A 16,895-nucleotide genomic window follows, 5' to 3' on the forward strand; every position below is an offset into this window, starting at 1 on the left:
GAGCTCAGGTGACAGCTCTGCTCTTGGTGCCTCAAGGATTTATAGAAGATGATTAGAAATGATGTTAACAATAACTTAGATCGAATGTGTACAGTGGATCCCAAATGGACTATGAGGAAAATTTAAGAAGTATCAGAATACATGTAGACTAGTCCCATTCTTTGAAACAGGTAAATCATGCTAAGTAAATAATTTGTCATATCCAATAATATGTCCATATTCTCATATATGTGTGTTTTTTTTAAAATGCTTCTAATGTGCAATTTCTCTATTGCAATATTAAAAAGGAAGTAAGACATTCAAAACAACCAACCTTCTCTCCACCAATCGTGTTTGCATTCTCAGGAAATTCTAAAACTTCAGGGTTAGAATGCCTCCAGAAGAGTATTTTAATAGGACACTTTGTGTTGCTTGAATTCCCAGGATGATGTCGTGGGAGTGGTTATCCAACCTTTCTTAGGATATTTCTGATGTATCGCTAATGGGAAAGCCAACTTCCGGGGCAAGCCAAATCTCTCCTCCTACAGCTTTTAACTATCGGTCAGAGTTCCAACCTTGGACAGACTGATGTGCTAGTCTCCTGGTTGGTCTCCCCACCCTAGCAGCCTCCTTCTTTATTTATTCTTAGATAAATGTATGTCTTATGCAAAAATTAGGAAAATGGAAACCTGCCAGTGCCCAAGGTTCTAGCACATTCCTAAGCCAGCCACTTACTAACACTGATACCTAACTTGAGACATAAGTGAAGCTAACTTCTAAATCACCAGAATCAAATCTGGATAAACAAAAAGAAGAGTATCATTATTTTCATTTCGACAAATTATCCCAGCTTCCTTCTCTTCTCCTGAAAACTTTTCTATTGATTTGGGAGAAAATTCTCAAGTACAGCCAGGTGAAAATTCTGCAGCTTTCACGCTTGCCTGGGGAATTAATACCATTGTGCTAGAGTCTCCGAATTACACTACTGATCCTTAGCAGCCCAGCCAGAAAATATTATTTGTAGTTTTCTGATGTGTTCTGAATTAATCACCTAATTGGAGCAGATATTGGATGGGCATTTTAGAGAGGAATCACAACAGTGGTAAACAATCTTTCCTTAGAAATATGGCCGTTTTGGGTAACAGAAAGTCACTGCATCAGGGATTAGATCTTTTGAGACAGACTTGAATACCCTGTCTCTATCTTTAATTTTTCTTCACCACTTTCCACGTTTACTTTCAGACATCTTCATTCCTGGCTTGGGTCTTCCAGGTTTTACAATATTTTCTTTCACTACCAGTGGAACAGTTGGAAATTCATGAGTGGTTTCTAGTGCACATGCTGCCATCTAGAAGCCATATACTTACTTCTTAGGATTAACCTCTGATATATCAACCACTATAACACTAAACCACATCCTAGTGAACAAAAGATGCCATATCCCTCAGCTGAGTTAACACATACACAAAAGCTCAAATTCTGTCAGTCGTTTATCTGTGCTCTTCTATGACGCTAATTAGGGTCTTTGGACGGGCACTTAGATCACCATGATCTACTAAGTAATTATCCAACAAAGTGTATTTTCAGTCTCCCTAAGTCACAATACAGAATCTGTACTTCATCTAGAATTCAGTGAAGAGTCATTGAAATGATTTAATCAAGGGAGGGATATAATCAGAATTTCTGTGGGAAATCAGCTGGAAAGAGGTAGACCAGATGCAGGAACCCCAGTTAGAAAGCTGATACAGGCTTCTAGCTAGAGATGATGGTGACCTGGACTTGGATGGATGGTGACAGGAGAATGAAGATTCGGTGGTCACGACTGGGTGACTGGATGTCGTGGAGGAGACGGAAAAGTGAGGGTTGGAGAGAACAATGGGTTTCTGGCTTGGATGATGGAGAGGAAGGCTGCCAGCTGTGCTGAGGGTGGAGCAGAGAAGAAAGAGTGGGTTTCGTGAGAGGCGAAGGGTGAGTTAGGTTGTGTTAACAGTGACAGGGTTTGAGAACGTCAGGGAGTTGTCTGGTTGTAGTTGTGTATGCAAAACTGGAGATCAGAAGCCAGATCTGGTCTGCAGGTAGAGATTTGAGGGTCATCAGGGCAAAGAGGGAAATTGAGGACATGGAAACATATGAGTCTCCCTGACCTTGACTTTCCCCCTGAAAGTGCCAGTTACCAGTGGAGACTGCAGGCTTGGTTAAGTTTGAGAAGAGTGAGGATGTCCCCTGCAAGCAAAGCTGAGCTTCCTAAATGTTGCATTTATTAACAAAAAAGAAAAAGAAAAAAAATGGAGGCATGGCCAATTCTTGTTTTCAAAGATGTCTATAATCAAAATAGTACCACACTCTGTTGCCTTTTAAAATTAAAGAGAAAACTTCCCCCAACTCCTTTCTGTGTTTTAAAATTGGTTTGTCCTGCTGTTCTTAGAAGCCATATTATAGCTTCCAAAAAGACATCTTTTATTCTTTAAATGAGCTATTAAAAAATCATAGATATAGACATAGTTATAGATGTAGATAAAGATATAGATACCTGGTAAGTCCATTTGAATACCACCCACATTTGATGGAGGTCAGGCACTCTGGTGGTCTCTAGTCCAGTTTGAGCCTAAGGTTAGTGATCGATGTAGCTGAGGAGAAATAGCACAGGTCCACAGACAACCTCCCCACCTGGCTTGAAGCAGGCAGGGGAGGGACATTCAGGAGCAGGGAGTGGAGAGCAGGTGCTATTCACATTCCTACTGTAAACAGGTAAATGCTGCTACAGGAAGACAGCTGCGGTGTTGGGGACCACACCTCCAGATGACCTGGTGGCCATTGAGAGGACCTGGCATGTATTTTTCAAGTAGGCAATTGTCCAGAGAATTCAGATTAGGAATCTTTACAGTATCCTAGAACCCAAAATCCATTTGCCTGCTCCCCTGCTCACCTTTTCCTGCACAAGCATCAGCCGACTCTCCATGTCTTTGCTGGCAGGAATCTAGACTAGAACGTGCCTTAGCCTTTAAGCTACACGTGAAGGGACATCATGCTGAGAAAGTCTCACATTTCCTTCTTGGGAGACCAATTTTGGTTGCTGGTGTCACTGCTTTGAATTTGTGGTGCTTGGCCTTGGACTTGCATGAGAATCCACAAATATGAGAGGAGATGATGGTTATCGCATCTTAAATACAGGCTTCAACCCTTCCTACAGGACCCCATAAAACGTCTTTATAAGTACTGGAAGTAATAATTTTATGAAGTGCCTGCAACTTAGCTATATAATATTATTTGTAGAAAGGTCTTGATTTCATATAAATATGAATGTCATAAAGACGGGGAAGATAAGTTTTGGAATGTGAGTTAAGACAGACTCTCTTTCTCTACTGGAGCATCTTTCCAGCAGTGAGTAGTTACAGCAGGAGTTTTGTTCAAAATGTCATTCTCTTCATGAACAAATGTCATCCATCAGTTCAATGAACATGCACCAAGAACTGTGTTCATCACAGAGAGATGTAAATGAAGGGTGAGAAGGCGTATGTGTCTTTAAGGAAACTAAAATCATAAGGATTAAAGGTATCATTCATTCAACAATATGCTACAAACTGTTGCAAGTGCTGCAAATACAGCAGTGAAATTTTAAAAAAGCAGAAAGCACCATCCTCAAGGAGTTTGTACTCAAGAAAAGGGACAACATAAAAGAAATATAAGTATAAAGCAGATGATCAGTGCTATAGAGAAAAGTAACTGGTGCTAAAGACAAGCAAAATGGTGAGAAAACAAAGTGGATTGTTATGAAGGAAGGGTGCAAGGATGAGCTGCATTTGGGACACAGCCTTGGGGACAGACAGACAGAGAAAATCTGAATAGGCTCAAATTTGAATAGATAGATGGGACAGGGACAGCTCACCAAGAGAAGAGCCAGAGAATGGAGCGGAGAACCACAACCATGCAAGCTGAGGCCACAGTCACCTCGGTAGATTACAAAGTGACAGGGAAAAGTCTACCATGACAGGAGGAAAGCCTTGTGCTGGAAATTCACGATTCAATTTAACAGGCATTTGTTGGAAATACTCATAGAGTGTCAATGCCAGCGGCAGAAACCCGTGCGTGTTCCTGATCATTCCATCTCTGGTATCTACAACCATGCCCGGCCCTGAAGAGGTGCTGCATAAATTACACATTCAGTGACTGAATAATGGGAGAGAAGCTTATGTAGGGCTGGTGAAGCCAAATGATGACAGGCTTCAAACGACAGGTGACAAGCTTGAACTTGACCTTACCAGCAGCAAAAAGTGATGTACCACACATATCCTGGCAGATACACCGTTATGAGGCTCCCTTAACTGCATTACTGAGCCCTTGACAAATCTCCCCTCCCTTTAGTTACTTCTGGGAATTTTCCCTCATGGCTTCCACCCTTTCTTCCCTTTCTGGCATCTCCTTGGAGACGACCAGACGACCACTGCTGTAGCCTCTCAGGTCCAGATGTGCATGCGTACACCCTGTATGTCATCAAGGAGCACGAGAGCTCTGGAGCCAGCAGCTGTGCTCCATGTACCAGGAAAGTGAAAGCCATTCCTGCTTGGCATAACTCACTGGCAGTGGACTTCAGGAGCACCTGTGCCCTACACAGGTGCGTCTCATGACCACAGCCCTTGCATTCCTCCTCCCAGCCCTTCTTTCCGTGTGCTCAGACACAAATCTCCAGGACAGACATCAGGCTGCCCTCTCCGAAGCTCTCCCCAATGCCTTGGGTTCCCTTCCTTCCAAGCCCCATCCTCTTCCCTTCATCATCCTGCTTGGAGTGGGCCTGATTTCCCCTTTGGACAGTTTTGGTTTGCCCAGAAGCATGGGATTTTACAGAAAGGAAGGGGTAGTAATTTTACAGATGAGGAAACTGAGGCCCAGGAGGGGAAAGTGACTCATCCAGCTTTGACAAGCGGTCCACCATGCAGGGGCACTGGGGATGCGAGCAAAACGGAGATAAATTCGGAAAGTGTTTGAAAGAAAAAGATCAGTGAGGCTTGGTGAGCCGTTGGAATGTCAGTGGTGAAAGAGAGGGAAGAGCCAAACACACGTTCTTTCAGGGACTGTGCACTGATACAATCAAAGAAAACAAGTAAATGGGAAAACTGACAAATTGTGATAGGTGCCAGGAGAGAGGGAAACCACAGTAGCAGGTGTGAGTTTGAGGTCGTCCTTTAGACTGGGTGCTGGGGACAGTTTTTGTGTGCAGAAGATGTTTTAAATGGGAGACCAAGTAACAATGGTGACCTTGATAAAAGTGACCACATTTGGAAAATAAGCTGGTTTATGAGGGTACTTTAAGAAGTTCATCGGAAAATAGAATTAAAAGATAATGGGAATCTTTCCATGAACTTTTTGAAGTACGCTCATATAAAAGGAGATTGCTTTTAAGGAAACAGCTCATAAAAGAACATGATGACTTCTCCATGGCTAGCTCTTCTCTGAACCAAATCATCTTTTGTTAAATAAAAGGAAGAACGATTGTGCTATCTCTTGAGATGTTTTGAATTATTTATTCAACACAAACGGGTCTTCTGGGGAGACATGCTCTCAGTGGGTCTAGGCCTGCAGGGCTGTTCTCTCCCCAGTTACAGGGGCATTCGGGTCCAACACACACATTCTGGCAGACAGATGTGCTCCCCTAAGAGCAGAAGTGCTGCTTGGGACTTTAACTGGTGAGACAAACCATTTGCAGAGCTGTAATTGGAATAGCTTGGACTCCCCCAGGGTGAAATCCCTGATTCTGGAGATTCTTGGCCAGCCAGAAGGGTCCTGTAAAGAGGGCTTTATCTGCCACTCACAGGATGAGGGATGAGAGGACATCTTCCCAGGTGACCTCCTCCCTTGCCTACCTGGGAGGTAGCAATGCTTCCACAATGGTAACCATAGGCCACTGCAGCCCAGTCCCAGAAGGGGAGAGCTGCACTCCCATTGCATAGCAGGCAGGTCCTGTGCTGCCCCAGGTGTCCCCTTCGGGGCTGTGCATAGACCCAGTGCATGGCAGGCACTCTTCCCCTTACCACTGTGCCTCCCATGCCTCCAGCCCTCCTCACCTTGCCTGGTATTCAAGCGTCCTGCCAGAAAGTTCAGAAAAGACTCAACATGCTTCACTCAGAGGCACAAGACAAGCCCTGTGCGATTTCAAGCTCCAGTTAAACAGGGGGAAAAAAGACCAGGCAAGGTCCTTCCAAAGAGGTGCTGACGTGTCATCTGCTTGTCCTGTACATGAGCGTGACTCTCTCATTAGGACACACGAGCTAAGTGAGGTAGACCAGCCAGAGGTACAGCATGGCCTGCCATCTGCACTGTCCCCGCAGTCCACCGTGAGAAGCAGAAGTCCTCATCCCAGGAAAATGTAAGTCTGTACATACACGTTTAGTTTCACAGGAGGTCTGTCCGTGAACCTTGGGCTGTGAGCCTAGGGCTCCAGTCTGTGGCTAATCTGTCCAGCATTCTTAGAGATTCCTGGCCACTGTTCCACATAACCTAAAGACTTCTTGTTGGCTGAGAACTGCCCAAGGTTGGCCCTGTGTGACCCCCCAGGTCACTGAGACACAGCCAAACTAGCAACTCAGCACAAAGGCATCTGGTAAACCCTGGGATCATAAGAAACTTGGTCTGCTCTTACTCTGATTTTTGCAGCTTTTCTTTGGGATTTAGTTGGATGGTGCAAAGTTTTCTTCCTGGTAAGCAGGGGCTGACTGGTCCGGCTTGAATGTTGCTTGGCACTGGATCTCTCTGGCCTGGGGAACTGGCCGCTAATTTATGTGACAGCTTGTTTCTCTCCTCTGTTCATTGGATGTGTACCAGTCACATCAGAGAGGCCACGGATTGGACAATGAGAAACAATTACGGCTTATATTCTCCCATGATCATGTAACATTAGCTTCCCCTTTGGAGTCCACATTTTTTAACAGGAGTCATTTAAACCCCAATTTTCACAATATGATTCACTGCGGACAAGCCCTTCTGAACAGTGCATTCCGACTTTTTAAATAACGTAGTTGTTGATGGTGCTGTCCTCCTCTTTCTTTCTCATTATCTCTGCAAAACCTGTGGCCATCCAGTGAAAGCTGGACGTAGTGTCAATTAACCCTTCCCGTGCCATTGTAGGGTTGCTAAATGGCACCCAAAGATCAGGAGCAGAAGTGGACGAGGTGGAGCAGAGTCTGGGTCTAGTCCTGACTCGGCCACAGAAGAGCCGTGTGATCTTGGAACTTACTGCCCTTCTCAGCCCAGCTGTCCCCCTCTATAAAGGAGAGGCTGTCACAGGCGATCTCTAGGTTCCTGCCAGTCTCCACATGTTGGCGTTCTGTGATTACAGCTAACTAGGGATTACCATAGCCCAGGGTCTCTCAAAGTTGTCATTGAGATGTCAAGGTTTCCAGGAGGTAAAACAAAGCATAAGAAGCTGAGAGGTTAGACAGACTCGTGGCTTTCAGCTTCCATCCAAGTCACCCGATTCCAAAAGAAACAGTCACACCGAAGAGGAACCTTCTAATTACCAGGGCTGGGTTGGAAGTTGAGGACTCTCTTTCTACTCTCACTGAGTTTTAGAGTAAACTGGAGCACTGGTGTCACAAACTCACATAGGAGAGCAACAGCTGCAGAAAAAAAAATGGTTTTCTCTTGTCTTGGGAGCCTTGAGAGAAAACTCTGTTGCAACTTCATAGCTAAAATGTAACTCTTGTGGCCAAGCCTTTACTAGGATGGCTCCCAGTGTCCCCCTTCATGAGCCTATCAGATGAGCCCTGGATCAAAAATGAAAAGTCGAATGTTCCCAATGGATAGAACATTGAGTAACAAGACACAAAGGCATCAGGGAAATCATTTGCTTCAATGTCTCCTTGGAATCTACATTCCCCTGCAGTGGAGGCATGGATCCTGAATCTCCAGGGATGAGGATGTTGATGATGGTGGCCAGCCACATACACCTATTCTAGCCATCTCAGAATGGCCAACGTAAGTTATTCAGGGTGTTTGGAAATCAGAAAAAGTCAGAAAATCTGCAGCAAAACAAATAGTGGAAGGAAACAGTGAAAAGAATAGTTTCTAAGGGATTGGTGGTTTTCAAGAGCCCAAGAGTGAAGCCAGGCAAATTCACGTGCAAAGGATGACCCCACCTGCAGAACGAGGTGTTCAGGGAATTAAGCTGGGAGCTGCTGGCTCCTCTTGAAGCAGAGTTTGGGCAGAGGTTGTTGAGAATCAGAATGTAGCTATGGTGACAAGATAAATAAGAGACCCTATTCCCACGTGGGTAATTCAGAAGTCTGGCTCTCTCTATGAAGCATGATGAGAAAAAAACAGGATATTAGATACATAATGATGCAACAAAGAAAAAAAGATAGTGAAATACCGTCACAGAGAAAACCAGATGATGAGCAGAAACAGTGAGCAAAGAAGTGAACAAGATAACACGAGGAGGGCAGAGGCAGAGAGAGAAACAAGGGCTACAGCTGCCAGGCAGAACCACGGGGTAGAGGAGACACGGTCATTCCTGCAGTCATTCATTCAACAAAAACAGGGAGAATGCCTCCAAGATTCCTGCACTGCGCTGGGTTCTGGAGCTCCATATGTGAGCAAAGTTCACATGGTACCTTCTCAGATGGAGATGACAACCTAGCAACTGGGTCAGAGGTGTCCACCCCAGACCAGGCTGGTTCCACCCTGGTGCTCCCTGTCATGATGGAGGGAGAACTTAGAAGGAGTTTTCTCCAGTTGTCTTCCCACTCTAGAAAGCACCAGCAGTCCTCAAGAGGAAAGGGATCCAAGAAGAAGTTGAGGTTGGGAATAGAAATAGAGAGGAGTCAGAGAAGACGGGGCCTGAGCGGGAAAATTTGGGCAGAGGTGACAGCGGGATGAGGGGACCTTGCTTGGGACCAGCCTGACTCCAGCTCAGTCTCACCTTCCTGAGAGAGGAGAAATGAACGGAGGGAAGAGATCTCAGGATGAGAATAATGTAAATTAAGAGGGGAAAAGCCCTTTTCTGTCTTTTCTCACCCTTTGGAAAGTTCCTGAAGAAAGTACAGTTAGGAGTCCCTCTCCTAACCTCAGCCAGCCAGAAGCTGCTCAAGGAGAATCACGTGGCTCCCCACAAGGGAAGAATACTCCAAGCAGGAGAAATGGGTCCTGTGACCTGCCCTGGGTGGAATTGTCACATTAGGAATGGGGAATCTGTGCAAGACTTAGACACATCTGGGTCCAGTCACACACTTCATGGGATTAACTAAATGGTGTCGTACATGGGAAGGTCTCTGGCCCAGAAGCATTTCTCACACAATGTCTTAAATGCCAACATCTAGAAAATAGCTTGGATTAACAAGAAAATATCCCTGGAGGATTAAGGCTGGGGACTCTGACATTCAAATCGTAGTGTACTTTAGTTTTAACCAACTCCCTTTCTCACCCTGTATCTGAGCCACAGTGAAGAAATGGGTGTTTTGAACGTGTGCACAAAGGGAAAGGACTCCTCTGAAGATGTGAGTTCAGCGGGGAGACCAGAGCGGAGAGAGCCCAAGAGCTCAGTTGAACTCAAAGGAAATGCTGAGATTTATGAATGAGAAACTGGGCCCTGCCAGCCACATGAATGTCCTTGAAGGAATCGGGGAAAATTCAGAGGCTCTCCAGTCACTTTGTTAGCATTCACATTCATAGTTCATATATTTTTTACTTTTCTTTTTTAACTGAAATTCTTCAAATAAGGGAAATACACTCCCCTCTGTAGCTGATTTACAGAATAGTGACATTCCCCAACAGGGTATTTTCTGGTGTACCCAGCTCAGGCTCCTTGCTGTCATCATTAAGCACAGCTTAGGCAGGACTTTGTAAAATGGGTTCCCTTAATCACCTTACTGTCATTATTACGAAGAAATATTAGAGAATATATAGGCATCATCATGGAAGATGAATTTTTTTCAAATCTGACTGTATTCACACAAACCCCCAGTCATGTTGGTATTGGCCACTGTTTCCACCGCCCAGACGAAATTTGCAAAAGCATCTTTTCAGTTCTGCTTCCGCCAGCAGTATGTTTCATCACTCCATGTATGTCATCCTCTGTTCCAAGAAACGTATATTACAGTATATTTTGAGAGTCCATAAAGGAACATAGGCCCTGAAATTTCAAGCCCCAGCTCTGCCAGGAACTATCTGCGTGACCTTAATTGAGTTATGCAACCTCATTAAATTACAGTTTGTTTGTTTGTAAAATGGAAATATTGATAGGAGTCATATAACTCTTTATGGTATTAATGATGATTAAATTCTATGTAAAGTGTTTAGCACAGTGCCTGGCTCTAACCAAGCACTCAATGACTGTCAATTTTATTGTAATTACAGGACAACATTCAAAGCTTTGAAGCTAAAGAATAAAACTTTCACACTTCACATGTTTTCCTAAGTAAACATCCTTGCGTGTGCGTGTTAATTTCTTTGAGAAACATTGAGCTTAGCAGGTAGTACGCTTCAGAGGGAATAAATGATCCCATTAACCACCACACCATTTTTGGGTCTTCTTTGGGTTCTGCAGAATATTAAGTTTACTCTTTGTTTATATTTATGAGATCTTCTGCTAAACTTCAGAGCACTGTTTGCCAGAGTGGATGTTTTTGTTTTTTAAAAAAATAATTTATTTATTGAATCAAAATCGATTATACATATTTTGGGGGTTGAACATTGAGATATGTTGATTAAATCAGTATTACTAGCGTATATATTGTTACAAATCATAATTATTCTTTATGCCCCTTGTCCAACCTCTCCCCTTCCCCCATTTCCTCCTCTTCCGCCCTCTAATTGCCCTAGATTTCTTCTCTCCTTCTGAAAGAATAATGGGTACTGTGTTAACTTGTTGCCCAGATGATCTGTCCAATGCTGAGAGGTGCAATCAGGTCCCCCAATATTATCATAGAGCAGATGCTTCTTCTGTCACTCTGAAATAGGTTTTGTGGAAAGAGACATCCTCTTCTTTTCTTTGTCTCTGCTGGTGACTCTTCTTGTGTCAATGCACTCTGTGGTTGGTGAACCATCTGCATAGTGGCTGTGGTGTCTAGCTGCTTTTGCAGCAACCATGGTTATTGTGGTGGCTGTGGTGGGCCACCCACATGGGGGTGCTGTTTTGGGCATGCTCCTTGGCACTGGTGGTATGCCTGGTTGTGTGGTGTGTTTGGTCCCCTTCTCCATGCCTTTGGTCCCTGGGCAGAGCCCAAGGCACTGGCACCATGTGCCTGGTTGTGGGAGAGGGGTCCTGTCCCCTTCTCCATGTCCTGGGTCCCTGGGTGGGCCCTGAGGTACAGGCGTGGTGTGCCTGGTTGTGGAGGAGAGGTCCATTCCCCTTGCCCTTGCCTCGGGTCCCCGGGCAGGCCCCAAGGTGTTAGCATAGTGTGCCTGATTGTGGGAGGGTGGTCTGGTCCCCTTCTCTATGCCCCAGGTCCCCGAGTGGGCTCCAAGGTGCTTGCATGTTGTGCCTGGTTGTGGGAGGGAGGTCCGGTCCCCTTCACCATGTCCCGGGTCCCTGGGTGGGCTCCAAGATGCTGGCATGTTGTGCCTGGTTGTGGGAGGGTGGTCTGGTCCCCAACTCCATACTCCGGGTCCCTGGGTGGACCCCGAGGCGCTGGCTCAGTGTGCATGGTTGTGGGAGAGAGGTCCAGTCCCCAACTCCACACCCTGGGTCCCTGGGCAGGCCCCAGGTGCTGGCATGTTGTGCCTGGTTGTGGGAGGGTGGTCTCCTCCCCAACTCCATAACCCGGGACCATGGGTAGACCCTGAGGCACTGGCTTTTTGTGCCTGGTTGTGGAAGAGAGGTCCAGTCCCCTTCTCCACGCCCCAGGTCCCCAAGTAGGCCCTGAGGCACTGGTGCAGTGTACCTGGTTATGGGAGAGAGTTCCAGTCCCCAACTCCATACCCTGGGTCTCTGGGTGGGCCCCGAGGAGCTGGCTTGGTGTGCCTGGTTGTGAGAGGTCCAGTCCCCTTCTCCATGCCCCAGGACACCAGGTGGGCTCTGTGGTGCTGGCATGTTGTGCCTGGTTGTGGGAGGGTGGTCCGGTCTCCTACTCCATACCCTGGGCCCCTGGGTGTGCCTCAAGGTGCTGGCTCAGTGTGCTTGGTTGTGGGAGGGAGGTCTGGTCCCCTTCTCCATGCCCTGCGTCCCTGGGCAGGGCCCAAGGTGCTGGCGTGGTGTGCCTGGTTGTGGGAGTGGGGTCCAGTCCCCTTCTCCATGCATCAGGTCCCCAGGTAAACTGCCAGAGTGGATTTTAAGTGTACCCAGCACTCTATCATGACTCTGATGGGCCCAAAGAGCCAAAGAGAAAAATAAAAACATATAAACAAGACCACAAGCTGAAAACAAAGAAAAACTGTGTGCAGAGCCATTAGAAATTATCCATCTAATCTGCTTCTTTTTCAGATATGAAAACTGAGGCCCAAAGGAATAGTAAGACTGCCCCAAAGCCAGTCGGCCAAGTGTACATAAAATTGAGACTAAACACTGGTGGAAGAAGGAATGGGAGTTGGGGAGTAAAGAAAGAAAAGAAAAGAGGAGAAACGAAAATTCAGATATTCTTCTACAGCCTAAGAAAGGAGCAAAGAGGGAAGCTTGGGGTCATGTAATTCATAAAGCAACTTTACTAAGAACTGCTGAAAGTCTGGGGAGCAGAGAATAAAGAACACCGGATTAGGAGTTCTGTATTCCCTTTATCCATCTTATGTTAGTACTATAGCTATCAAGTTTGTGGCAAGCTCTTTAATAATCATTTTTTAATTCAAAATTGAATAAGATAATGCCTAAGCTTGTTCCCACCTTAAGGCTCCATGGTTTTGCTATTCTGCTGCCAAGAGCTCTGTGGTAGTCACTGTGCAGGATGTAAAAAGACCTGAGACCAGTTCGGGCCCCGTGATGATGAGATGTGGGTAGGCAGAGAGGACGGGAAAGGACACTGAAGACACAGTGGTTCAACTTGAGACAACAAAATGACCAATGACTTGGGGAAAAGTTTGTAGTGAGTCTGGCTAGAGTAAAAGAATAATAAAGCAATAATGTTTGAAAGCTGGCTAGGCCAGGGTCTGTGGAAGACCCTACATGTCAAGCAATCGACAAACATCTGGGAGTCATTAGGGCAGACACTGAGAAGGGGAGTGTATGTAACATCAAAAGGCATCATAGAATGTAAAAAAAAAAAAAATAGTAATATTAATAAATAAATAAATAAACAATAAAAATAAAAAACATCTAAAGGCGTCACCTAGGAAAAACGATTGAGAATCACTGGCCAAGCTAATATTTTCCAAATTTGATATTCTCATTAAAATACATAGTTCCAGTATTCAGGAGGGAAGGAATTCATAAACGTTTAGGCTGTGTCTATACAACACTGCGTTGGAGAATAAAGGGGATATCCAGGGAACTGAATTTTAATATTGATTATTTGAATGGATTTCAACTCATTTTTAAATTCGGGCAAAACAACTTACACATGTAAACACAGGCTAAATTTCATGTTTTTATTTTTTAAGGTTTCACAAGAGCCATCAAGTTATATTCAATCACTGAGAGCCAATACAACCCTGTTCATTGAGCCTGCCCCGTAATTGATGGTACCAAGTAAGGATGGTCTTTGAGGATATTAAAAAGGGTTTCCATCCACAGAGGCTAGTCAATCAAATGTGAGAAATTCAAAAGCATCTGGAATCATTTGAGACTTTTTAAAGATATTAAAAATGTTTGCTTGTTTTCGTAGCCTGTTGGCTTACAAATAATATGTACAAATCTGTGTTTTCTTCCAGGGTCTTTCTTCCCTGATTTCAAGCCCTCGGAAACAGTTTTTAAAATAGTATTTTGGCTCGGATACCTAAACAGCTGCATCAACCCCATCATCTACCCGTGCTCCAGTCAAGAGTTCAAAAAGGCCTTTCAGAATGTCTTGAGAATTCAGTGTCTCCGCAGAAAGCAGTCTTACAAACACGCCCTGGGCTATACCCTGCACCCACCCAGCCAAGCCCTGGAGGGCCAGCACCGAGACACAGTGCGTATCCCAGTGGGATCAAGAGAGACCTTCTATAAAATCTCCAAGACAGAGGGCGTTTGTGAATGGAAATTTTTCTCTTCCTTGTCCCGTGGATCTGCCAGGATTACAGTGCCCAAAGACGAATCAGCTTGTACCACGGCCCGGGTGAGAAGTAAAAGCTTTTTGCAGGTCTGCTGCTGTGTGGGGCCCTCAAGCCCCAGCCTTGGAGAGAACCATCAAGTTCCAACCATTAAGATCCACACCATCTCCCTCAGTGAAAATGGGGACGAAGTCTAGAGGACAGGAAAGGTCAGGAGGAAGGGAGGATGACCTTAGGTATCCAGCCCACTCCCTTTCCGGAAGGCCAGCTCACGGTTCCTGGAGGACAAGACGGGACCATCAAACAAGGGACCATCTGGAAGTGGGTAGGGGAGGAGACCCAGCTCATCAGGTAGCGAGCGGGGTGCAGGGAAGAGGGAGGATGTCTCATGACCAAGCGGTCCGGGGTGATGTTGAATGCTCTCTCAATCATCCTGTGAGCCTGCTTTCCACGCCTGGCCCTTTCAATGAAAAACACCATGGGAAACAGAATTTCATACACAATCCAGAAGACTATAAATATAGGATTATGATTTCATCATGAATATTTTGAGCACGCACTCTAAGTTTGGAGCTAGTTCTTGATGAAAGTGAGGGGATTTTATTTTCAGGCTAAACTTCCTGACAGCCACATCTGACATTTACGGGGAGAGGGCTGAGAGGGGGGAGAGGCTGGCTGATACCCAGCCATATCATTTTTAGACAGAGTTTTTAAAACTCCGCCATTTCCGATACATACACTCAGTTTCTCAACTTGAGGGAAACTTGACAGTGAGATCTACCTTTTGCTGCACTTTGCCTGAATATGCTCCTTATTCCCTAAAGATGAGGGTGAGGGGCACTTGTTATGCTTCAGGATGTAATGGAGGCACGTTTTCTGCTCTTGGGTCTGGGGAGTGTTGAAAAAATCCAATCAGGCAGACTATGTGTGGCTTTTCCCAAGAGTAGACCTAAGGGTCATTTATTCAACTTAACTACTAGGGACAAAAATCCATTAAGCAATTCCAAGATCAGAAGAAGAAAGGCATATTCTGTAACATACTTAAAGATCTGTCTGGCCATTAGGCTCGGTTGGTTAGAGAGCCGCCTTGTAACACCAAGGTCAAGGGTTTGGATGGCTGGACCAGCTGGCCACCAAAAAAAAAAAAGATCAAGACATTGGGGTGAGATTGGTGCTAACTTCATGCTAACACAGAAGATGCCAAATTACTCCACAGCCTTTTGTGTGATCTAGAAAGGCCTTTCCTGGTAAATCACTTACCTTTCCCAGAACTCCTTTATGAAAACCTAAAGTAGATAATAGTTTGAAGGGTGAGATATAACTTCCGTGTCTTCTCTTCAGCTTTGCTATTGCATAATGGATGAGGCTCACCTGTGCATGCTGAAATGCACTTTGTAATCCAGGTACATCCTTCCTGAAATTTGAAAGAGACTTATGCTTAGCTTCAGACAGATACTGGCTGGTCACCAAAGAACTGTCTAAAGCAGTAGTTTGCAAACATTTATTCCGGTAAAATATTCAGTAGCCCACTATACCTACTTTATGCAGGAACTTGGGGAATATGCAATTTTTTTGCTTTATGTATACCAAATTTTGATAAACCTTAATTACTCAGTACAGTACTAATAATGATGAGAACTATATGTAAAAATTCAAATATGCCTGTCATTCCACAATAAGAATCTAAAATAGAATTTATATTTTTGGAATAATTCTTGACATGAATCACTGATCAAACACTACTGATCATTTCCCTGGCCTCTTGCCCCAATTTGGGTCATTTCCTCTAAGAATTTCAAAGCAAGTGTAGCTGTTATGTAAGGGTAAGTTAAGCAAGGGTAGTAACCTCATCGTCTTTCCCTTCTTCCCTTGCAGCAAAATGATAATTTCTTTAAATTGTTCTAAAAGGCACATCTCTTTCCACATTGCAATAGATGGTACATTTGCATGTGTATTTGGGTTTTGTAGCTGATTGTGTTTGGGCCTAGAATATGACTGCTTTCTCAGCCTTTTTTCTGGAACACATCTTCTTATTGGCCAGATAGATACTCAGCCTTGTGTTCAGAACTTGGATTCTGGCACTTAGACGTTGGCTGGAGTTTTCAACTCTTCTGGTCTTTCCATGTGGCCCCAGCAGCTCTACCAGATGTGAGTGTCGAGTTATGGAGTCAGGCATCTGGGAAGAACTGGCATATGCAAACCCTGTTTCTCTTCTCCCTTGATTGGAAAGATAAGTTTCATTGTTGACAAGCAATTCTTTCAGGATCAGGATAAGAACTTTGCTCTCCCTCCCACTTACGGGAAGAGAGTCTCTGTGGTCAGAGTTTTCTTCTATAAAATATGGTTCCATGTTAGAGATGATCTTTAAACACCTTTACAGACAAATTTAAATTTTAGATATGGGAAAGCTTAGGAACACCAGAAAATGAGCATGAATGCCACTTCTAATCAAAAGAACCAACTAGAAGATCTTTAGGTCATCAGATAAAAACCATGACATTGTATCCATGTAGAACCATCTGTGAATAATTGTCTGCTGCTTTCTCCTCTAGCCCTTCTCTCTCCAGGGAGACAAATTTTTAACATTTTTTTCCTTTCCCATAGCATGATATTGGGTATAAACATGCCGATTTTATGAGAAATTAATAATGTCACCCAAAGCTTGGTCAAAATGAAATAAACAATATAGGAGCTGAGTTACTTTTTACTCATCCACAAAAATTTCTGTACCTTTAAGCATGCCAAAAACGATCTAAAATTGTTATTACAGTTACACAAATGATTGTCATATTTATACTCCCATGTTTACT

At 44.5% G+C, this 16,895-nt stretch overlaps 1 protein-coding gene across 1 annotated transcript in view; it reads left to right on the forward strand.

Annotated features, from left to right (window-relative positions):
• Nucleotides 1-14,282, forward strand: part of ADRA1A (adrenoceptor alpha 1A) — a 97,262-nt gene extending 82,980 nt beyond the window's left edge. Inside the window, exon 2 of the mRNA XM_063087324.1 lies at nt 13,765-14,282. Within this exon, the coding sequence (XP_062943394.1) occupies nt 13,765-14,282 (518 nt within the window). The remainder of the gene's footprint in view (nt 1-13,764) is intronic.
• The last annotated feature ends 2,613 nt before the right edge of the window (nt 14,283-16,895 follow it).

The sequence above is a fragment of the Cynocephalus volans genome, chromosome 2, assembly GCF_027409185.1.
Source record: "Cynocephalus volans isolate mCynVol1 chromosome 2, mCynVol1.pri, whole genome shotgun sequence".
NCBI lineage: Eukaryota > Metazoa > Chordata > Mammalia > Dermoptera > Cynocephalidae > Cynocephalus > Cynocephalus volans.